At 46.7% G+C, this 24,652-nt stretch overlaps 1 protein-coding gene across 2 annotated transcripts in view; it reads right to left on the minus strand.

The window, feature by feature from the left end:
* Window positions 1–2,643: 2,643 nt before the first annotated feature.
* Window positions 2,644–24,652, minus strand: part of ATP9A (ATPase phospholipid transporting 9A (putative)) — a 47,083-nt gene continuing 25,074 nt past the window's right edge. For both annotated transcript variants that reach the window (XM_030963283.1, XM_030963282.1), the window contains exons 15-28: window positions 22,296–22,457; window positions 18,604–18,696; window positions 17,597–17,680; window positions 16,610–16,780; window positions 14,775–14,873; window positions 14,429–14,518; window positions 13,675–13,819; window positions 13,120–13,184; window positions 12,213–12,368; window positions 11,797–11,861; window positions 10,961–11,069; window positions 9,661–9,718; window positions 7,608–7,811; window positions 2,644–6,465 (exon numbers count right to left, since the gene is read on the minus strand). In XM_030963283.1, coding sequence (XP_030819143.1) covers window positions 6,329–6,465; window positions 7,608–7,811; window positions 9,661–9,718; window positions 10,961–11,069; window positions 11,797–11,861; window positions 12,213–12,368; window positions 13,120–13,184; window positions 13,675–13,819; window positions 14,429–14,518; window positions 14,775–14,873; window positions 16,610–16,780; window positions 17,597–17,680; window positions 18,604–18,696; window positions 22,296–22,457 — 1,638 coding nt within the window. In that variant the 3' untranslated portion in view covers window positions 2,644–6,328. The remainder of the gene's footprint in view (window positions 6,466–7,607; window positions 7,812–9,660; window positions 9,719–10,960; window positions 11,070–11,796; window positions 11,862–12,212; window positions 12,369–13,119; window positions 13,185–13,674; window positions 13,820–14,428; window positions 14,519–14,774; window positions 14,874–16,609; window positions 16,781–17,596; window positions 17,681–18,603; window positions 18,697–22,295; window positions 22,458–24,652) is intronic.

The following is a 24,652-nucleotide window of genomic DNA, read 5'->3' on the forward strand; positions in this document are numbered from 1 at the left end:
TTGATTTGTTTTATTTTTAATAGGAGTCCTGGTCAATAGCAATTTGCATCACTTTTTGTCACAGGTTGGTGGCATCTGCATCAGAGGAGCCTGAGGTGAGGTTTTGAAGGCAGCAGAGGCAGCACAGGGCAGGCACAGAAGTGCCAGAGCTCCAGCAGAGCTCTGTGGAGCAGATGTGAGGCTCAGGAATCAATCTGCTGCCTGCCAGCAGCAAGGGCAGGACACCCCTGTGTCCCAGCGCCACCAAGGGCTGCTCTGGGCTCACTGGGCACCACCACTCAGTGCAGCCTGCTCACCTCCACTCACGCTCTCACTTCATCCTGGGGGTAACTCTGCTTCTACCCTGCTAAACAACTCTCTGCATATGGTTAAGCTGCTCAGAGTGTACATTTAAAATAAAATCTGTTTCACATAAAAGGACAAATGAGAATGACTATTACCCCCATCTTTACTGCGTTAAATTCTTTTGCACAGCTTGTTCTTGTTACTCCTCCTTTCTGAGGGAATCTGAAGAGCAGACAATATTCTGCCTTACGTGGACAGTTCCAGCAAGCCAAGAGTGGAAGGCTTTACAGAGGGAATGCAGTGATTTTAAAGCCCTTTTTGTAACCCACTCAGATCTTGGCCACGAAGGGAGGAAGAGCAGCAGAGGGAAGGACATTCTTCTCACAGATCCTGCAAGAGTTCATCATCTCTAGCTTTAATTTCAGCAGCAAAATTTCAGAGATGCACCACATAACCCAGAGAGCCCCACAGCCCCCAGAGAGTTTTAAGGCCATTAAATGCTCATGACCTAGGGAGGCCTCAGCAGCAGCTTTGAAAGTGCCCCTGAGCAGGGTCTGCAGCAGCACGGGGTGCTGGCACTGCAGGGTTGCTGGGTTGCCTGTGCAGCTGCAGAGGTGCCTTCCCTGCTGCACACAGAGCCCCACAGCTCCCACTGGCACTCAGGTTTCACATTCAGCACAGGTGTGATGTGCATCTGCAGCTCCAGAAGAAGACAGAAGAGAATCCACTGAAATGTTTGGGTTGGGATTTATCAACACTCCCAATCAGAAGGTTTTTAGAGCCCGCAGTCACATTTCTCATTTAAAAGCAGACATCTGAATACTCTATGGAAGAAGGAACTTTCCTGTAAGATTCACTCCCATGTTTAAAGTGCTGAGAAAATCTTATCACCAAAAAAGAAATATTTTTCTGCTTCCTGTGCTCTGCCCGTGGGGCCAGCCCAGACCACTGGTTCTCCTACCTGGGAAAGGGGAACGGGAGGAGTTCCCTCCCTCTAGTGAAGATGTAAGACAATTATTCACTGCCACAGCAATTATCTACTGCCCCAGCAATGCAGGGGAGAAGAGGCAGTGGCTGAAGGTGAGGACAGGGCAGCTCAAGGAGGTTTTCCTCTCCCCAGATGGTTCATGTACAGGGAGGCCTCTAGAGCTCCATCAGGCTCAGGGCGAGAGCGAGACACCCAGTTCCAGCCAGCACCTATTCTTTCTCCTCAGAAAAAGGAAACCAGAGACACACCAGTGTCTAATACAACCCCAGTTTGGAAAACAAGGCCACTGGCATTCTTTGGTAAACCCAGGCTGAATACTTACCCCAGGATGTGTGATCTTCCAAAAATCTGCCAGCCCCTGCAGTCTTCAAACTTCTTGCATGACCACAGCCACATGAAGAATGAAATGAAAGCCCATGGAAATCTTTGACATTTCTGCTATTATGCAATGTTTGGGTGAAAAAAAAAATTGCTGAAATTCTCCTTCCCTTCCAGAGTGAGTTTAGAAAAACTATTTCTAGCTTTTTTTAATTACACATTTCACCATTAAAAAGAAACCGTCCATAAATTAAAGGAACCACTAGCCAGGGCTTATGTAACCCATTTAGAGTGGGAAATTGGTAACACTTGGGAGCAAAGTCTGTTCCTGTGATTTCTGGAGTCTAGACCATTCATTTGATGTGTGCAAACATCACAAAAACGGTTTATTTAATATTTGCATTAACTACTTTATACCAAAAAAAAGACAGTCATTAAAAAGGGGATCTGTGTCCTACAGAATCTAAAAGAAACACTTCCATCGATGGCCAGTGATCCCAGGGATAGCTCATCACTGCTTTCAATAAACAGTCTCCCAAGCTAGAGATTTACTTTATCCAATGGCACTCTTAATTTTCTTGTTTTTAGGAGTGTTTACGGTTCTATTACATTTTTGTAGAAAATTGCTGTGCTGTGTTTGTACTCACCATTATTGACGTTTCCCCTGTGGAGAATATTCAGTGTTCAATCCTGCCTCTCCCCCTGCTCCTGACCCTGGGGCTGCCCTCGTGCAGAGCCACTCACTGACTCAGTGTCCAAGGGATGAGAACATGCCCAGAATATCTGTTCCTAATGCTGCTGCACCACTGCTCTTCCCAGGGCAGGACAGGTCTGTGCTCCAGTGACAATTCCCTCCTCATTCCCTGCAGAGGCTGCCAGCAGCAATGACCACTCCTGTTAAAGCCAAAGCTGGCTCTAGAAAGAATTTAACACAGCAGCTCTGGGAGATGCATTTCCCACCCACAGGTACAACTTCCCTGTATCCTGACAATTCCCACACGTCTGGGACTGACCATGCCAGGACTAACCAGGTGCACCATACAGGGGTGAAGTAAAGAAGTTGCATAAAATTTATTTTTTCCACCTTGTTTCACAACATTCCCTTTTAAGGTCTTACACATCTGCGACATGTAACTCCACAGAACAATAAATAATTGGCATTCATGTTTCTCTTGACTCAGGATATTTACAGGTTGTTTAGCTGGATGACAGGTACAAAACATCGGCATCACAGTAAATACCATTTTGACACCAGAATCCATTTCCCCATTAAAAATTAACTTAACACTGAGTTTTTAAACAATTTTAACAATGAAACTGTTCTCAAAGGCATATAAGAACACAAGTTGTCGTAGGCAGTAGTAATGGACCATATTGGCAAAGCTGTGAACCACAGGATTTCATGCAAATCATAGAGTTTAACACTTGTAAAATAACTAATAATAAATAAAGAGCCCATCCTGCTGAAATGGGCCCCAGACACTGGGGGATGAGCCCAGTCCCACAGGAACAGCTCGGGACACTGAGCTGCACGAGGCAGGGCTCACATCCCTGCTGTGCAAACCAGGGCCCTGTGGTGCAGCAGAGCTGCAGCAGCTTTCCCCCACAGAAACCCCACAGAGCAGCTTCAGGGATTCCCTGACAAACCCAGCTGCCCAGGCAGCTCCAGAGGCCGAGGCTGTCCCGGGCTGGGCTGGGACAGCTCTGGGAGCACAGCAGAACACCCCTGTGTGCTGGTGCAGCCCCCAGCACACTGTGCTCACCCCAAGGGGACACCAGGGATGGTCCTGAGCACCCCTCAGCTCAAACAGCTCTGATGAGACCCTGCACAGTCTGTGGGACACAGAATGTTGGGTGTGCACTGCCCCACGAGCTGAGCTGAACAAATGTTCGCACAGGTGAACAGGACAAGCTCTGCAGAGGAGAGAAATCCAGAGGTGAGGGGATAGAGAGGGTGTGACACACCTGGAATTGCTGCAGTGTGCCACAAAACCTCACCCTGCAGCAGCTCAGCACGGCGTGCTGGCAGCCACGGGCAGCAGGAGCACAGTGAGACTCCACAGGGGCATGCCCTGGAGCAGCCCCAAAGCACACAGGTCACACATGAACTGTACAGCACATAACCCACAGAGAAAGGAACAGGAAGAACACTAAGGCCACGAACAAGATACTGCACAGAAGAAGAAAACAATGCTTCACTCCCCAAAAGTACAAATTATGAGCATACTAGAGGAAAAGATGAAATTTCCAGCAGAGAATCCATTTATTTTAATGTACAGTAAATAGGAACATGTGTATTAAATTTTGCTTTTAAAAACATTTTTAAATAACTTAGGAGAAATGGGTTGCAAACATAAAGTGCTAAACTTGAAAAATAGAAGTGTTCCTCTTTCCTGCTGTTTGTTAGATGGCAGTTTTAGTCTCTGACTGCTTTGAAAATGTAGTATATATCCAGGCAGAAATGACTTCTGGATTTACTACCTTGTGCAAAAACACAAACTGCAAAGAACATAATCCACACCCCAAAACACAGCTCTAGATCACTATCAACTCTACTAAATATGCTACTAAAACTTATGATTCAATAAATACAAATGAAATCACAGTTCACTCCCTTTCTTGGTGTAAGCTAATAGTTTGCAAATATGGTCCACTCAGTGTAAACTGTATTGACTTGAGGAAACAGTGAATTCTACCATTTATATGTCTCAAATATTTACACACAGTAGCTTGGCACTGTTGCTGTTGCAGGACCTTGAGCTACCAAGACACAGGAGAGGGGCAGGGCTGGGCACCAGAGCCCAGGGGGACTGGGCTGCTCAGTCACCACCTGGGGCCAAGAGGAATTCTTGGTTCTTGTACTTCAACTAATGAAAGCAAACTGGATGGCATATTGAGAAGAAATTCTGGGAGGGTGGGCAGGCCCTGGCACAGGTGCCCAGAGCAGCTGGGGCTGCCCCTGGATCCCTGGCAGTGCCCAAGGCCAGGCTGGACAGGGCTGGGAGCACCTGGGACAGTGGGAGGTGTCCCTGGGACAGTGGGAGGTGTCCCTGCCATGGCAGGGCTGGCACTGGATGGCCTTTAAGGTCCCTTCCAACCCAAACCATTCCGTGATTCTGTGAAAAGCTGTCTGGGGACTCCAGAGCAGTGGCATGGCCAACGCTACCCAGTCATGATGAAGACAGGTTAAGGACCTTTCTGGCAAAAAGGCATTAATTAATTCACAGGAGGCTGTGAGCCCAACTGCCAGAAGGGAGCCTGGTTCTGCCTTGGGACAGGAGCTCAGGCCCTGGGCTCTTCCCCCCTGGGCAGCTAAGGAACAAGGGTCCCAAGCAGTGCCAGCTCCAGCCGTGGTTTCTCTGATGTGGGAAGAAGACAGCAAGCAGCTAATTTAGCACAGACTGAAGGGCCTCAGACAAGGATGGCTGCCTCCAAAAGCCCATCCGTGCTTGATGCACCCACCCAGCTCTAAAAGGTCCCTGTAAGTCTCTGTCCTTCTACTGAGAAGCCCAAGTACGCGTGGCTCTCCTCATGAGATTATCATGTGGACTAAATAATTATAATAATGACAGAACTCACTGAGTTTAATTTTTGAGAATGAAAAACACATAAATTTGCTCTGCACTCAGCCTAATGCCTTTGTATGAACCCACTCTTGTGATTCAGGTTTGATTTCTAGAGCCAAGCAAGTGCAAGGCTCCAAAAACTGCCTCTCTGCAGGGAGCATGTCATTAAAACATCCACCTAGGAGTGCCTCTGCTTATTTGCAGCTCATCCTCAAAGTTTCACACTAACAGGAAACAGATTTCGTGGAGCTGTGAGGAGTAGCAGCTCTGTGACCTCTCCTTTCAGTCTCCAAGGATTCAAGACACGTCTGCCACATTGTCTGCAGAACAGTACGAGACTCTTCTCACGTTGTCGACACATTTCAAGGATGATCAACTGCAAAGTTCTGTTCCCAAGAGGATTTGCTTTAGTTTAGATAATTTTCTCCTACACAAATAAATACAGAGTGAAACTATTATGTCACTGCCCCTTTTAACAGGAAGCACAAAAGCTAAACAAAACTGAATTTTCTCATTTTGAGCTACCGCTTTTCTGTCTTTATCAATGGCTGGATACCTCCAAAATCACTGGGGTGACCACATTTCAACGGAAGGAAAATCTCAGACACACTCAGATTCTCCAGTGTGTGTAGATCCGACAGGCTGGAGCCCCATTATGGAAACAACATGCCATAAATCAGGAATCAGCTGTCAGCAGTGTAGTGCATCACCTACATTAAGGGATTTCCAAGATGTAAAAAGAATGTAACTACTCGAATCAAAAAGACGAATAACATTAACTTAACAAAAGGTAACACAATGCAAAGGACAGCGTAGACACTTAAAAAGTTCACTTCAAATTGTCAAATGTAAATCCCAAGGTCAGGTAGCAGCTTCCACAGACTTTGAACCATGCAAGAGAAACCCATTGCCATCGCAGTTCCATGCATTTGACCCCAGTTAAGTAGAACAAAAGTGCCAAGAACTGGATGATCTCAGAGCCTCCACCCTCCAAACAGTCCCTTGTGGTGTTAGAGTCCCATCCAGGGCAGTCTATAAGCGCCTCACCACAGCAGCAGGTACCAGAGATCACCACGGGGCCCTGAGGCAGGGACAGGACTGTTCATTGAGGAGCAGCTGGGGCTGTCTCGGGGCCCTGGGCAATGCCTGTCTCTGTGTGCCAGCAGCAGCCCTAGGACGTGAGCTTCGAGTAGCTGGGGGGAGAAAATCTCCGTCTCAGGTACTTGAGGACGTAGAGGGGCAGGCAGCTCACCAGGGTGATGACAGTGACCTTCCACAGGAACGACAAGGTGGCAATGAAGTAAACATCTGTGTGGAGAAATGAGCACGGAGTCAAAACCACGGGGAGAACCTTCTGGGAAGGGGTGCAGAAATGCAGCTCAATCCCCCACTGCTTCCTTCTGCCCATGGCACGGGGTTGGAACTAGATTATCTTTAAGCTCCCTTCCAACCTAGGCCATTCTATAATTTTACAATTCTTAAAGCTGCCCCACTTCCAAGATCAAAGCTCATATGATACCTGGCTCCTCACTCCTCTGCCTTTCTCTTCCCCAGAAGATGCAGAGTTGTGCTGAGCCGTGGGGTGTAAGGAATGTGGCTCTCATAGATAACTGCCCTCCCAAACCCCACCTGGAACAGGGACATCCCCCTGGCACTGCCAAGCACTGCGTGTCCCCCCACTCTGGGAGCTGCCCCTGCTGCTTGGCTGGGCCCAGCAAACACAGCGCCTGACCCAAAACACCTCAGAACCTTTACAAAGAGAGGTAAAGCATTGCTCAAAATGGAACTGGTATAACCCCATGCAAGAGACAGATCCAGCCGGGGGAAGTTATGCCTGTTGTCTTCAGTTAGGAAAGAGCTTTATGGAAGAAGCAGTGACATCTTGTGGCTCCTGAATGAACACTGAACAAGCCCATGGGTCTGATATTGGCAACTCGACAGTTACTGGGGGAATCTGGAACTCCTCACCCTTTTTCCTCTAGCCAGGGAATAGGATTAGTTCTGCTTCAGGCAACTAAAACACCAACAACCAAACCCGTAAGAGAATGGTCCCAGTGAACAGATAAAATAAGGTAAGTTTTAGGAGGCAGCTCCTTCCCCCAGTTGAAAAGACCAAATCTTTCAATCCAACAGCCAGAGACTTCAACCTTCCATCTCAAATTCCCATATGGAAATAAAAGTCACTGCTACATGAGACAGCTGACACATGCTGGAGCTCAAAGAATGAATAAGATTCACTGGGTAGCACACTCTGCTGACCACCTTTACCTTCTCTAGCATTTTGCTGTGGGAAGAAACTATAAAATATCTTCCAAATGCCTTCAAATCCCACAGAGCTTACTGTGGCACCACTGTCACTGTGCTGTTGGCCCCACCAAGAGCCTTTTGCTCAGCTCAGTCCTGTTACCATCCAGGCCATGAACTGAGTGGAGGAGAGCATGAAACCTCACCAATAAACTCGTGCAAGAAGACCAGGGAAGCGATGTAGCAGGAGAGGCTGAGCAGCTCGGCCACGATCATCAGCCAGTGCCACGTCTGGATTGTCAGTGCCACCATCAGCAGCTCAGTGAGGATCAGGGACGTGAAGGAAATGGCAACAATGTGCACAAATTCGGATTCAAAGAGGAGGAGTGCTCCATACATGATGATGCTACCTGCAAGGGAATGGAACTGTTTCAGTCAAACACCAGGCTCAGCTCTCAAACCCACAGCTAGGTCTTGGAAAGGCTGAAACAATCCTATCTTGAGGCTGTTTTTCATGAAACCTGATGAATGTAACGACAACGAATCAGTTACTATTTAGGAGACAGAACTGATGAGAAGGCAGGGAAAAGTTACAGCAGAGGTACCCAAAGTTTTCTGACAGTCTATCATGTTCATAGACACATGGAGATAGGAAATTAATACATGCTGTTTTGGCAACTGGAGATCTCTAACATCGTGAAACCCTATCCTCCCACAAAAGCACTTGGTCACTGCTCAGAAGCTAAAAGATATAAAATTCTATATCCTACCACACTGCCTCATGCCAAGAGGCAGCCAAGTGTTGAAAAGCTCAGTGGATACAAGTGAGGCTCAATTTGCACTGCCTGAGCTGAGATCTCTCCCCTTTACACCTTCCCCTAAGAGAATCCCATTAAAGCCCCGCTAACGAGGCATTGTTTGTGCTCCTATGCTGCCTGGCCAGGGCTGTCCAGGCCACCTGCACAAATAACTCATGTGAGCAGCATGAGTAATCCACACCAACATCCATCACTCGGGCGCCTCCGGAAGGGAAAACCTGCGAGGGAACCCAGCTCCAGCCACAGAGTTCAAACCCAGCTGTGAACTTTCCAAACTTTCGGGCTGCTAAAGGTTTGGTTGGGCTCATCTCTGCTAGCAACTGGCCCCGTTGTTTGGCTGCTGTTTGCTGGTTCTTGAGCACAGCACTGGTGAAGTCACTTTAACCAAACCCTGTAACCAGAGAGGGCTCTTAGCTCAAGGAGCAATCTTTCCCCCCGTGCATCACCCTCTGGCTGCAGCCTTCCACCACTTGGGAGTGTTCTCTCAATGCCTTGGCTTTGCCATTGTGTTACTCAGCATCCCAAGCCCTTGATCCCTGTTGTAGGATGCCTGTGATAGATTTCAGAAAATAAAGCTAATGGAGATTTTACACTCCTAGATTCACTCCCTGCTGAGGATGGCAACATTATTTAAATCTGTAAAAATTACCTGATTATTTTGACCCCTTATTCTCACTCTTGTTGATAAAGAGAAAACAGGGAATTTTGCCACTTCAGCTTTTAGCTCCACATTATTGACCTGTTTTCTACAACTCCCTGATTAATACCTATAGAGACCATTTGAATTTGAGGGTCCTTGATTTTAGAAAAAGACAAAATGAAAGAAAATACCTCCTTAGATACATACCCAAATTACTACATCCACTGTTGAAAATGCATTTTAATTAAGACATTTACTTAATTGCTTTAGCAGCCTAATTAGAGTATATGAGATATGATAAGAACGTGAGCTCGACTGTGACCCTGAATCACAGATACCAGTGAAGCCACCAGAACTCCTGCCACTTCCATTTCTGGATAAAATACAGAAGGCTACAGATGCTGCACTTTCCATGTTGACAAAAACCTGCAAAATCCATAGATTGGAGAACTTTTGCCAAATAAGGAGAGGGAGAGTAATGAGCTCTGCTTTACAGAGGGGTAACTACAGCACTGCAAGGAACTTGCACAGAGTGACAGTGGATGGCTCTGATGGGAAGAGGCACAATGGTTTGAATTCTACACCACAGCATTGACCAATTACTGCCAATATTTGGGTTTAGATAATTTTTTCCTTTGGTAACGCTACCGACATTTTCCGAGACAAAAAAATATATATTCATCACCACAAGGATGCTTTGGGAAATTCATTTCATGACTTACTTAACTTCTGCAATACCAAAACTTAGATATCCACACACACTACAACATCTAAAGGCACAAGCAGAAGTTGATTTCTTACCTTGATAAATGCTTATCAAGACCCAGATTAAAAACGTTTTGTATGACAACGGTCGTCCCTGGGTGGGGAAAAAAAAGACAAAGCTCCATTGGGGTTTTCTTTTATGAAAATTCACTTATTGATCAACTTAGAAATCAATAAGAGAACTGGAAGTGCTTTGGAAAAAAAAGAAAATAAAACAAATCAAGCAACGCTGAGGTAGTGCCCGTTTATTCTCATTTTTCTGGGTGCATGGAGGGGCTGTGGAAGCTCAGGGCTCCCCAGCACAACCTGGCCCTCAGTGCACACACAATTAATTCAGTGCAAAGATGCCTCAGGAGTTTAATCACCATGAAATAGAAGATGTGTGCACACACATCAATGTGAATACATTAATACTGTATTTCTAGACACACACAAATCACCCTCATATTGAAGGCAGATAGATTTTAAAAAACCATCTCCAGCCAACACAGCTATACCAGCACAAAACCCCCTATGTTTAGACCAGGCCTAAGGATGGTTGAAGAATTAGTGGTTTATGACATAAGAGACAACATCCAAGTGAAACCAGATGGAGACTTATTGAGGCTCTGGAAAAACAGGCTGTGCTTCTCAGAGTATCTGTTTAACAGCAATCCTTGAGGGAAAGGAGCTGGGGAAGACTCAGTCCACCCTTTCCTCCAACTAAGAAAGATGTTCCCAGGCTGCATACCCCACTTATTCAAAACATTTTCCAGGGAGGAAGAAAAAAAATTAAAAGGAGCTTAAAACAAGATCTACCTTCCTCATATTTCTATGGTAAACATAAAATAAAGTTTTCTTTGTTTAAGGAGAAGGACCTGGCATAGATGCTAAAGCTACAAAAATGGCACAGCAGGCAAACCTTTAGACAATGCTCCAGTCAAATTTCTACTGAAGAAACTCTGAGATAACCCCCTGCCTCCATCAAATGAGCATATCCCTTCCCCTCTTCCCTTTTCTGGCTTCAGGACAGTGCCAAATCCCCAACAATTTCTCTTTTCCCTTTATTATGGAACAAATTGGTAATATTAAGTCCCCAGAATTTCCCACAGAAAGGAACTTCTACTTGCCCAGACGTTTTTAATAAATTGCATTTCATGCAGCATTCAATAAACAACTGCCAGAAATTCTGGTTCTATCTGTGGATTCAAATTTGACTTTAACAGAATTTTGCCTGAAAATGCCTGATAAAGTTCTGGATCTCCTGGCAATATATTTGACTTTACACATTTACAGTTTCAAATCAAGATGAGGATCTTGCCTTCAAGCAAAACACACAAACAAGAGTCTCACACACCTTAAGAAGATCTTTGTAGAGCTCTGGATACAACATTGCAACTTCAGATTTCACATCCTTGTCCAGGACAAGAGAAAACACAGGAAACATGGTGTAAATTGTGGAGTACCTGGGAAGAAGGCAGGAAACCAGTAAATATCTCAGGTAGAGAGGAGCAAACAAATGCTAGGCTCCAGAAAGGAAATACCATATTCTCTAAGTGCCCAATAATGTACACATTATAAAAACTGGCAAGTGGAGCACACCAGAGTTTTGCAGGTAGGGAAAAGCCATCAGGATTGGCTTTTTGAGTGACTTTTGATCAGGAATGCTCATACACAAGTGACTGGTTCAAATATTGCAGTGGGCTCTTAATGGAGCCAAGGACTGACCTGTGCCCATCCCAAAGTCTGCTCTAGAGCTCAGGTCTGATTCTGTTTGCAGCAGAAGGCAATGGAGATGAATTTGCTGGTTTTTAAACTATGTACTAGAATGTATAAGAAGCCATACTGGGATTACAGTTGCAATGCCCTGTTTTACAGTTTTCGGGCAGGAACTAAGGTTGGGTTGTCTCTCTTCTGGCACTGCCTCTCACTGCTGTGCAGACACCAGCCCAGAACAGCTGTCCCTCTGCTTTTACTGGGATCAAAGGAACATTCCTGGAGGATGGGCTGCCTCACAAACACAACAAACCATCCTGCTGGAAAGGCTTCTGCAAGTGTCTGCACTGAAGGGGACAAGGCTCACACCCAGCTCCTGGAGCAGAGTGGAGATGTGCATGGCTTGCATGTTAATCAGCCCAGAAGTGTTCACTGTGCAGAGGTTCTCCTCATTACCAGTGAAAAGTGAGCTCTTACCCAATGATGAGGAAGCCTTGGTAGAGAGGAACTGAAGCAAAGTAAAACACTGATGAGAAAACAGCCTAGAAAAGAAATGAGCTTTTTAGGCAATGAGATACTGCAGTAAAAGTAACAGCTTAAAAATACACTCTGTTCAACCTGGAACATTCTTGCAGTAGGTTCTCCCAGCTCCTGAAATAAAGACAGATTAATGGAACATCAACCCTTTCTATTCCTTTGGAGCAGTTGCTGGTGTTTGTCCAACACCAGGAATTTTCTCATGCATTTTCATCTCAAAGTAACAATTTCAAGTCCTAACCCATGAAAATTTTCAGGAGAAGAAATAGCAGCATTCCAAATGAGACACAGGACCTTTCCCTCATGATTTGGCTCCTCCATCTCTTTTGGAAAGCTGCTCCTGGCAGCCCCTTTACCTGCATGGTGCTGATGCAGAGGCTCCTGTGGATCACAAACTGGCTGAGGGCTGCAGACCTCTTGTAGCTGTTCCTTCCATGGACCATGAGCAAACGGCCCAGGTGCTTGAACTGAGTGATGGAGAAATCAGCTGCCAGTGATGCCTGCTTCCCTTCCTGGGGACAAGGGCAAGGAAAAGCATAGTGAGACCATTCAGCACTGGAAACAAAGAATATCGTGTTATTATTGAGTTATCTCTGACAGAATTTCCAGGAATATTTGCAGTATGTTAGGTGAGGGAGAGCATTGTCTCAGTACTTCTCCTTCCACTGTGGGTTTTAAGCAAAGAGCAAAAATATGAGGAGAATTCCCATTTGAACCTTGGCCTCCAATTCTAAGCAACCTCTGGATTCTGATTCACAACACACATGTTAACGTGACACTCCTATCAAGTCAGTGCTGAACAAATTCTCAGTCTCAAAAGTTCACATAATTTTGGCTCGGTGCAAGCAGAGTCTGTCTGCTGCTGCCAATCCAGTCCTGCAGCTCCACACAGCCCCAGGTGCAGGAATCAGAGCTCCAACCCAGAGTTTGTTTTGCAAACTAATGTGAGCAGTTTTTAATTGTGCATGTAGGGTATATCTTATCAGTGTAATTATGACTCCAGCACTTGGAGCATCAAAAACCCCCAAAACTAACTATGAGGGAAGAAATTCAGGGATTCTGCCAAGAACCAAATAATGAACTTGATCTCCTTTTAACAGTAGTCTCCTTTATAGCCAAATTATTTCTCATTATAGGGCTACTGATCTGATGATGATTCTTGTGGGAGCTTGTTCCCTTTCTTGCACAAATATCTGAGGATTCATTTAAGAGTTGCCTGAAAACTGGCCACAGAAATTCTCATTAAAGATGAGGTAATCTCACCTTTCCTTCAACTCCAACACCACAGTCAGCCTCCTGAATCATGCTAACATCATTCCCTCCATCACCTGCAGGGCAGAGCACAAACAAAACTGGGAGTTAAGCAACAGGGGCAACCTGCAACCCCACCAAAGTCATCTGCACCACAGTGGAATATTATAAGAAACACTTAACCCAGTCGACAAAAGCAAGATTTTTAAAGAGAAATCATGAACTTAAGCTCTTAAGTTTTGTTTTAATAAACCCCCAGATCAGTGACTGATGTATCTCAGTTGCAGGTGGTACCATTACATCTCCAATGCTAAAACACAGCTCAGATTAACAGTGGCACTTCACCTGATCAGGTCCAAGCTCTGCTTTGCAAAGACGCCACCTGAAAGGGTGATGAGGAGTTTGGCATTGAATTTCCACGTGCAAATTTCGATCATTTTCTCTATCACCCCACAAAACCACCGCTCCCTAAATCACCATCTCCAGGGGTGTGAGATGAGTGAGACTTCACTCAGAGAAGAGATGGCAGCTGCCATTCCCGTGTGCCTGCCCCTGGCTGTGACTCACCCACGGCACAGGTGAGCTTGCCCGTCCTCTCCTGCAGCAGCCGCACGATCTGCGCCTTCTGCGTGGGGGCGCAGCGGCAGCACACCACGGCGGGGCACTGGCACGCCAGCTCCATGAACTCGCACTCGTAGTACTTCAGGCACACCTGGGTTACACACAGCACACCCCTGGGTTACACACAGCACACCCTGGGTTACACCTGCTCTGCGGGCGCCAGGCTTTCCCCAGCCAGGGCTATGGGGCTGGCCCTATTGATGCCTTGAGAGGCTACCTAGAACACAGGCTAGACAGCAGGGATTTAATAAACTAAACTATAAATAAGCTAAATAAACTATTTAAATAAATACTTTAATAAAGTAGAGATTTATTAAAAGGCCTTCAAAGGACACGCCTTGGGCAGCAAAAGAGTTCGGCCATGGCTCTGCCCAAGATGGACCCAAGATGGACCCAAGATGGACCCTGAGTCACAAGTTTACACACTTTTATAAGTTTTGGTCCATTTCCATATTGGGATTAATTGTCCAATCACAGCTCCAGGTTAAGCAGTCCCATCCTCCTAGACTGCTCTCTTCAATTCCCTGTTGTTTGCACTTTTTGGGCCTGAAGCTGCATTGGCTCTGGGACTGGAAAAGGGTAGTTTTGTGTGACTGAGCTGTGAGGAGAACTGGCTAACACCTTATATGCAGTTCAGAGCTACATGCTATGCAGTGCAGAATCTGGAAAATATGAAAGCTAAAACTTGAGGCATCAGTACCTCCAGCGAGTCCCCCGAGATGACCAGGGCACAGTCGTGCTTGCGGCGGAAGGCGTTCAGCTCCAGGTGGGCTTCTCCTCGGTTTGTCACCTGGGGGAGGATGGAACTGAGCAAGGTGTGCACCACTGGGGTGAGAAAACAGCAAAGAGTCCCAGAGGAAACAAAAGTGACACAGCCAGGACAGGCAGCACACTGAGTCAGGGCACGCAGTCACAGAAACAAAATATCGGGGTAGAGAGCTGGGGCACAGGAATAAAAATACCCTGCTGGAAAACAGTTGTGATCTCACAGCCCTCCTGTCCCAGAGCCTGGGCCCCTTGAGCCAGGGCCTGTGGGTGTTACTCACTAGTCTGAATATGTGGATGTCCTGTGTCCGTGTCACCAGATGAGCGTTCTTGGCCGTACACGTGGCTGTCTCCAGCTTATCCCCTGTCAGCATCCACACCTGAAATCCAAACATTTCATGTGTTAAGTGAGGCTTAACAACCGCATCTGCAGGACCTCTGCAAGTACTACCTGCCCCTTCAGGCTTATAAAAGGACTGTTAAAATACATGTACAAACTATTCTTCTAAAAAACCCCTATTTTAAAACATGCAAGAAAATTCTCACACACGAAAGAAAGCAAAGCTCTTACAGAGGCTGAGACACAAAGGAAGTTACAAACTCTGGGTAACATTTTTCCCACCTGCAATATTTCAAGATTCTGCTGATAAACCCATGAAATGCAAGTTAAAAAAAAGTGTATTTGTGTGTTAATGTGTCCCTCCCCAGCCATTTCTCAACCGGGCCCTGATCCCTCCTGGCCCAGCCTGAAATGTGGATGATGCAACTGGGGTTAGCTCAGTGCTGATGTGTACGTCTGGAACACACTAACTTGCTTGAGGTTTTTTTGGATTTTTTTTAAATCTACACTGCTCCTTTTATTTTGTGCTGGTGAGGGGAGGGAGTTAGAAAGCAGTGTCAGCAGCAATGGCTGGGAATTCCTTCTCCAGTGTAAATATATCACAGTGAGTTTGGTTTTTTCCACTGGTGTTTTTATTCTTTCAAGACACTGCCCAAGAATATTTAATGAAAAATACAAAAACCTTAAGAAAAATCCCAAAACATCAACAAAAAAAACCCACACAAAGACTCATTCATTTGTTAAATAATCTGAGGTTGGAAAGAGATTTGATCCTAACAAGACGGTCATGAACTGCAAGACCCCCTCCACTCTGGATTTACTCCTCACATGCAATGTCCTGATGAACAGTGCAGTGCAAGGGGTGCTCAGCACCTCCCACACCTCCACTCCAGCTCCAGCCAAGGTGAGGAGAAAGGGAAGCAGGAAAACCCTTTGGGGTGCTGGGCCAGGACTCCAAAATCACTGAGGAGCTCTGACTCCCCTGGTCTCACCTCTCTGCTGAAATCTCTGTTGTTTACAGGGGTGGCCCCAAACAAAAAGCACTTTTGGAAGCTCATCCCAACTACTGAACTCCCTGTCCTACCTCAGCCCCCAACACACAGCCCTGCTTTGCATTCACAGCACGGCTTCAGATTTTTGCTCACTTTGCAACTTAAAGCAGAGAAACCACAACCAGGACCTTTCACCTACTTTGCTTACCCAAATCTGAATGTTTAATCCATTTTTTTCTCCTTTTGCAAGCCTGACAAATTTTTCAGAGAGAGAACCTACACAGGCACCACAGCAGCTCCCTCACTGCTGAGCATAGCTCAGGCTGTAGGTGTGGAGTCACAGATGCCCAGAAAGCTGGGAAAAAAAAATCCAGTCCCTGATTCTCTTGGCTCAGACTCCCCTCTAGTGGCTACTGAAACGTGGATATCCACAGCTCCAAGCCCGGCACGGGGGTTCATGCACCACAAAGCAAACACAGCCCCAAACCTGCCTTGTTTCATGCAACTCCCTGAAGGAAGAACTGCCCCAAAATCTCCTGTTGGACCCTCCTCGTGCCCACCCAATTCCTTTCAGTGCAGGAAGAGCCAGAGCATGTGAGGGCATGAAAAGCACAAGAGGTGCCACACTCATGTGTGAAGATTTACCACCTGCAGCACGTTCTGTTCCCACAGTGATGTTTAAAACCCTCACAGGGCCAACATTGAATGTACTGCCTGTGGGACAGTGGCACGCGCTCCAGAGGGTCTCAGTGCTCCTGCTGGGGCAGCCCTGGGTCAGGCAGACCTTAATGCCAGCGTTCCTCAGCGTCTCCAGCGTGGGCCTGACGTCTGTCTGCAGCTGGTCCTCCACCCCAGTGAGACACAGCAGCTCCATCTCCATCTCCAGGCTCTCGATGACCGTGGCCACCTTCAGGGAGCGGTCGTGGACACTCAGCTTGGCCTGGACGTAGCGTGCCTGGGGACAGAGCACAGCCTGCTTGGGACTGGGGACACACAGAGCACAGCCAGCCTGGGACTGGGGACAGAGGACAGCCTGCTTGGGACTGGGGACACAGGGCTGGCCAGCTGCAGGAGGAAGCAGTCAGCCTCCCTCTGTGCCCTCCACCTGCTCTAGGGAAAGGTGTCCCTGTGCACAGCTTGGAACCACATCCTCTTTCAGGTGCCCTCCAACCCAGGCAATTCTGACTCCATGATTCAGGGTGGAACCTGGAAGGGCTGGTGAGCCCGAAGTGGAACATGCTTCAGGGAGCTGTTGCAGTTTTGTCCCTGGGCAGTTCCAGGTGGGCAGCACAGGGCACACAGAGGCACAGCAGCTGCTGGAGGGGCACCTGCAGAGCTGCGAGCAGCTCCCTGCCACCACAGGCAACACTTCCAGAAACAATGGCACCACAGAACCCTCAGCAGCTGCACCACATCCCTGCATTAACTGAACAGTTCCCCTTCCCATTCTGCCTGCCTGGAGGAGCCAGGCAGCGCCCTGAGCAGAGACCCAAACCCCACATGTAGAGCCCCTGTTGCCAGGGAGCTGCCTGGTTTGTACTCTGGTTATTCAGGATTCAGGAACTGCTTGGGAGGGTCTTTCCTGGGATAAACACTTCATACCTATCACTTGAAAAGCAACTTTGATAAAAAGAATACCAAGACATTTCAGAACAACAATTCTAGCAGAGAGCTGGGAGGTGAGAGGCAGCATTATCACAAGAGTTTTGTGAGAATCCCTTCAGTGATTGTTTGTTTAAAAATGAAGGAAAAAAAACAAATAAAAACTTACTTCAAAGTCTTGGTACTGTTCTTCTGTCAGAGACTTCTTGGCCACGACAAGAACCCTGAGGCCTTCCCGAGCCATGTTACCACACTGCAAAGAAGGATCACATTGTAAACCATAAACTGCACTGAAATGATTTATGCACAGCAGTGTGGAGATGGCAGTGTAAGATAGCAGGCTAAGAAAATAACCATCCCATTTGAGCAACCCCAGTGAGTCTGCAATATCTGATAAAGTGCATGATAAACTTGAGAGGAAAGAAGGGAGCTACAGTGGTTTGTGACCTAGCCCAGTGATCAGGAAGAAAAATGTCTTCTCTGCTACACCAGGGGGGCAAAACCAACCCCACTGATTAGATTTTCTCTGTGTCTAAGTAAAAGGCCACAAGCCTGTGATTTGTAGACTTCATATCTTTGGCAACAAACTCTTTAAAATAAGACCAAGTTATTATTATTTGTCTGAACACCAGAGAACCAGTAAGTGAAGCTACTTTTGAGGATGCCCCTGGATCCCTGCAAGTGTCCCAGCCAGGCTGGACAGGGCTTGGAGCACCCTGGGACGGGTGTCCCTGTCCATGCAGGGGGTGCAATGGGATGAAATTCAAGGTCCCTCCCAACCCAACCCATTCTGGGATTCCATGAACTCTGTGCCACCATTACTGCTAACCTGACAAACACACCCCAGCACAAAGCTGCCAAATGTAGTTTTGAAATCAGACCCTTCAGGCTAAAACAGATCCGAACACAGAATCAAGCCCAGGACAAATTTGGTGAGTGTCAATCAGTTTTGAGCCAAACCCATTTTATTCCCAAGACTTATTCCACATTAATTACACTGAACTTGCCACTTGTTCCTGTGGGTGTATCTGGCTGAGGACTAATGCAAGGAACTGCCAGGATCAGAACCTTCTGGCTTGCAGACATCTCAGCAGTGAGTTGGATGTTTGAGCCCTGCTGCAGTGGCCTGGAGCAGAGCAGAGCAGCAGGAGCAGAGCAGCACAGCCCCTCCCTTACCTCCTCCTCCAGCCAGTCGTTGTACTGCACGATGCCAGCCATCACCACGTCTGCCCCCTTCATGTAGAACGTGATCTCTCCTGTGGATTCATCCTGCAGACACAACACAGCACTCTCAGCTGGGCCAGCACTCACACACCTGGGGGGGTGTGAGTAGGATAGTCCACATCATACGCTATGCCTCTCCATTAAAAACCCAAACATTATCTTCTAAATGGATGGCATTCAGTCAGTACACTGAGCAGATACATTCTTGTTTCAGGTACCAGACAGCCCAAGAGTTCCTACCCACAGCCAAGCCACAAGCGTTACCCACCTGAGCCATGAATGCTCAGCACAGCAGGCACAGAACTGTCTGCCCTGGGGCAGTGAAGGGCCACCAGCTCAGCTCCTGCTCTGGGGCCAGAAGGAGATGCCTACCCAATTGCAACTCAGCTCCTCCCAGCAGGAATTCATGCTTTAGACAAGGGGGATCAGCTTTTTAATCAGCATCTCCACACAGACAGGCCCTCCCAGGCCTGAGTGCCTGTGCCTCCAGAATAACCTCAAGCCCTCACCTTGAAACCTGACTCCCTGCTTACCTGAACAACAGACAGATGCACAAAGCTTAGCAGAGTGAAAATCACTCTGATTTACCTGCTCTGTTACACCATATGGAATATGCATAATTAAAGCTCATGCTTGCCACAGAAAGCTTAGACTTATCTGATACAAGGAGTTTATAGGCTGCAAGAAAAGCATATTTACATTACCACAAATTAAAAGGTCCCTTCTAAGCAGGCAGATACATAAGGAGGCCACAGCTCTGAGTATTACAAGCTAATGGAAACCCTGGCAATTTCCTCACAGGATACAAAACTATGTGTAAGGAACAAACTGCTCTGTAAACCTTGACAGCCACCAGGGATAGGAGGAAAACAAACTTAAAATGCAAAACCAAAAGGCTCAGGAAGGTCTGAAATAAACACCTATGAATGAAGGGACCAAAGAACTTTAGGAATAAGAAAAATGAAAGAAAAGCAAACTGGACACCTCATTCTCTCACCTAATATTTGGGTCAGTCTGTTCCACCATTACAGAAATTAGTGGTGGAGGTTCTCACACATGAATAGGTTAAAAGCCCCAGGTTCTGTGGCACTGGCAAAACAGAGTTTAAATCCACAGCAAAAAAAAAAAAAAAAAAAAAAACTGGCAAAATGTAGCACCTGATGTGGACACTAAAACTGCAAAGAAATAAAGTGTCTTTGCTGAGGAAATGAAGAAGTAGCCAAGGATAATGAAGCTCCTTTGCTGAATATCTTTGCCAAGCACACAGAGATATTCACAAGGAAGATCTCGAGCCCAAGTGTGGTTTTCAATGTCCTGAAACATCCAGCCCTCACAGAGTGATACACATCCCACATCCCCAGAGGAAAACGGGTGTCACTCTTCCAAAACAACCAGAACCTGTTTAAATAAAACACACCACTTCTGGCAGTAGCCAAAGGTAAAGGTTTATCTATGAAATTATTTGATTAAAGAGTGTCTAACAACATCTCTGTAGGAAGCTGAATAAAGACTGCACTTCCCGTGCTGCAGAGCTGGCTTAAGAGAGTTTAGATTTTTTGTCCAATATAAATACTGTATCAGCTATCTCCTTGCATTAGTCATTTCCTCTGCCCGAGTTCAGGAGGAGGTTAGTGCGTTCTCAGATCATGGCAAGATCACTCTATAAATCTGCACACAGATTTGCCAGTTACATTGTTTTGGGGAAGCATCTTTTTCCACCATGGTCTGCCTCTGGCCACGGTTCAAAGGCTCCTTTTCAATTCCAGATATGACAATAGCACTATCTCTGCTCTACAACAAAGATCATTCCACACGGGTAAGGGAAAAAAACAAAGCAAACGAAGAATGGAAAATATTGTGGTCAAACAAACAGGCCTTCTTCAAAGAGGAAGATAAGTCAGTGCACACTATGGGGAGGAGGCTGCTTGGGTAGAACAGGATTTCTTAGAACTGAAATAATCAGGTACAGAAATGACAGTTGAGTGCAAGGAAACACTCAGATATTGTAAAATATCCCAAAGCAGGCAGCATCTGCCACTTGTTTTCACTATTAACTGTTGCTTTATCTACTAGAAGCTGTGTTGAAGGAGATCATTTCCTAGGGGCACAGCAGGCAGGATGTGCAGGGAGATGCTGCCTGCAGGGCCAGCGCTGCTGGGCTGGACACAGGAACTGCTCACACTCTGTCCCCAGGCTGGGCAGGAAGCCTGGCAAAATTCTCACATTCTCTCAAGAGCCTGAAAATTGCAGTTTGTAAGGACAGGCAATACCTGTGCAGGTGAGCAGGAATGTTTCCTTTTGGGTTCTGCTCACTGCAGTGCTGGGTGCAGCTTCAACTCCCTCCCTGGGGTTATTTTCTTCTGGATGCTTCATGCTGCTCTCCCTCCCCCTACTTCTGTTTTTTAAACAAGCTGCACAGTTTAGGAGACGCACGGAAGGGTGAACACCCTTCAAGCTGTGAATCAAACCAAATGGAGTGCCTACACAACCACAAATAAATGTCTAATTAAAGCAAATTTTACTTAATAACTATCTATTTATAAATGTCTTTTTTTAAATGGAAATTAAAACCATGCTTGAAGAAACTATTTTGGAATATACAGAAGTGTGGCAAAGTAATACCCAGGCAGTCAAGGTCTGCTACTCAACCCTAATTCTGCACAGGGCACACACACAGCTGATTTTAGTGGCTTGGAGCAGCTGAACGGCTACAAAATAAAGACAATTCACAGAGAGGGACCAATGCTCCTTTAAAGGTATTTACAGTCAGGATCTAGGCCTGATGTTGCTCCCACTGACCACAAGTGGGAGTTTTGCTGGTTCTGCCTAAAACACAAACGGCAAAATCTAAACAGAGAAATACAAACTAGAAACCTTTTTATTCCTAGTGGGGGGAGAAGATAAATAATAGGTAATTTAAAAGGAATAAACTTCAAATCAAAGAAGGGAAAAGAAAAAGGAGCACTCTTACATTCATAATAAGAAAATTTCAGGGCATTCACTTCTGTTGAGCATAAAACCACAATTTAATGAAGCTCACCCTGGCTTTGATGGTTTGTCCACCTCTTATACCTTTGATAAAATAGCATTTCATCAAAATCTTGCACTTGCAATAAAAGCAATGGGGAGGGAGGTTCTTTAGTCCTCCCCCTTCTATTGACAGTATTTCTATTCTAGGTCAGGCAAAGATTGCCCAGAGTCTCCACATAATTTCCATTATAGAAGTAATTGATTTGAAGAATTTTCCCTTGCTGCACTGCACTGGATACACACTGCACTTGTTGCAGGTATCCTCTGCAGCACAAGGCTTTTTGTGGGAGCACTCAGTGTCTGTTCAATGTGCCTCTCTGTGGCTCTCTGAACTCCCAGATTTAGCACAGTGACTACTTTGTACCAGCTCAGCCTCTCAGCTCTCTTGCCCTGCCATCCCTGCTCTTGGCCACATGTTCCTATTCCAGAGCCTTCCCAGTGTTTCCCCTGGTGCTGCCCAGGGAGGGAGTGGATTGCCTTGCTGATAGCCCGGCCCTGGCTGGCTGTCCCCCTGTGCTCTGGTGACACCCCTGAGCAGGAGGCCAGCCCAGGTGAGCCCCCCCGGCTGCCCCAGGTGTGGCTGTCCCCAGGTACCCGGCTCTGGCAGCCCTTACCCGCACGATGATGCCCATGCGCTTGCTCTCGTAGGTGAAGGGGAAGATCTGCAGGATGGTGAAGTTGAGGATGTGCCCCCCTGGGCTCCTCAGCTGCACTGAGGACTGGTCTCTGCCCACCAGGGTCAGGCCCACGCTCTCTGTCCACTGCACCAGGGCCACCTGAGAGGAGAAGGGCACGGTGAGGGCTCCTGCCACACCTCCCGAGGGGAGGGCTGGCAGGTGGCTGCAGAGAATTCACCAGTCATTAATTCATCAGTCATTAATTCATCAGTCATTAGCAGCGCTATCAAACACACCCACTGACAAACACAGGCGTTCCTCCATGGCTTTTTCCCAATTCAGACCCTTCCTGCAGGCTCTGGGCAGGCCAGCCCATGTCTGATGCTGCTGTGGCACTGCCCATGTGTCCGTGGTCACCTCCTGCCTTTGACTGCCATGTTCCACTGGAGGAATTTCCCCATGGAAAGGGTGCTCAGGCCTTGGCAGGGGCTGCCCAGGGAGGGTTGCAGTGCCCATCCCTGGAGGTGTCCCAGGAATTCCTGGAGGTGGCACTGAGTGCTCTGGGCTGGGCACAAGGTGGGCACTGGGCACAGCTGGGACTGGATGGGCTGGGAGGGCTTTTCCAACCTAAATAATTCCACGATTTCCTCCAAAGGACAACCCTCAGCAAGGGGCAGGCACTGGAATCCTCCACCCAGCCTTAGGGTGCTCAAACCTAGTGGGCACATCAGGGAAACCCCTTTACAAACACTTAAATTTGGAAAGAGCTATGTCCCAGCTTGCTGTCTATGAAATTAAGAATTCAAAACAACACATTCACCCTGGATTTACAATTTCAAAGCCAGACACACTAATGCAGCACATTAAAAATTCACATTTAAAAAACCCAAACAAAATGAGCTCTGTGGTATTCTCTGTGTGTTCAGCAGTAACAGCTCATCAACAAATTTCAACAATTTTGCAGTGATCAGCAAGACAGCTGAAGGCTGGCTCAGACACTTCTTAGCAGAGAACCCTTCTCCCTATACATTAAAAAAACAACAACAAAAAAAAACATAAAAAACCCCAGATTGTTCAAGGTTTAACTGATCTGAGGTGGGCATCATTTTGATTGCAGCCTCTACTATTTCAGGACTTACAAAACTGAGTTCTCTGCAAGCTTGCACTCAATTGCAACCAGAGACATGCTAGAAGACCAAAGCCTTTATTTTGCTTCCCTGAGAGTGCCCAGCTCAGCTGACACATCCATCTCAGCCTGAGCTTGCTGAGATTTAGCTCCAGAAGCTGTCTGGGCAGTAACAGATGGAGCAGCAGCTGACACGAGCCCATCTATCACTGGCCCCCAGAAAGGATCAAGGGATACTTTCCCTAAACAGACATGAAATACTGGAAGTGTTTTACAGTGACATTTTCAAAGGCACAAGAGTGCTGGGCACATGGTTGCTGTCGACTTGAAGGTTAATTATCCCTTCTGCCTTTCAGGTTCTGCCTCTACTGCCTCAAGCGACCACAAATACCTCCGTTAAAAATGAAATTGATTTTGGAAAATCCCATACAAGAGATACAAATAAAATCAGAACCTGTAAATACTTGCACTGAGTTGAGATTTTATTAATGAATTGATACATTTGGGACTAACTGAAGAAGCTTTTGTGAACTCGGCTCCTTTTCATCCAAAAGCTTAAAAGAGAACCCTAAACCAAACTTTTCCTTTCATAAAGTAGTCTTAAATTGTCAGATTAAAAAAAAAAAGTAATTGAGTTGGCTTTGCCTTGAAAGACCTTTAAGTCAATTTGAATCAATATTTGGCTTAATATTAACAAGTTTGTGCAGGCTTACTCCCAAAGATTATGACAAATCAAAGGCTCTTTCAAGCTTATCTTTCTCAAAAGTTTCTTCAAGCCATCCTCAGTGCATTAAAGTGTGCAGTTAGATAATCCTCCTAGCAGCCTCCCAGAGCAGAGATGGAGCTTGGCTTTCTAATACTCTGGTTAATAAATAATTATTGGGAATTATTCCCAGCATGATGCTGCATGACGTTCAGTGTGTGAACAGCCCTGGCTGTTCTGCCTGTGCTGGTGAGCTCCAAATGTCTGGAGGTACAAACCTCTGCTCCAGCCTGGCCTGTTAAAGATCTCCTCTGCACAGACACCTCCTCCCTCCTTCCCTGCCAGCACCTCACTGCCATCCCATACAGCTCTGGAAGCAAAGCCTTGTGCAGAGGGACAAATGGATGGGCAGCACGCCGGAGGTGGCACCAGGGGACACCAGCACCTGTGGCACCAGGGGACACCAGCACCCGTGGCACAGGGGACACCAGCACCCGTGGCACAGGGGACCCCAGCACCCGTGGC

Source organism: Camarhynchus parvulus, chromosome 20 (assembly GCF_901933205.1).
Source record: "Camarhynchus parvulus chromosome 20, STF_HiC, whole genome shotgun sequence".
NCBI classification, from domain to species: Eukaryota; Metazoa; Chordata; class Aves; order Passeriformes; family Thraupidae; genus Camarhynchus; species Camarhynchus parvulus.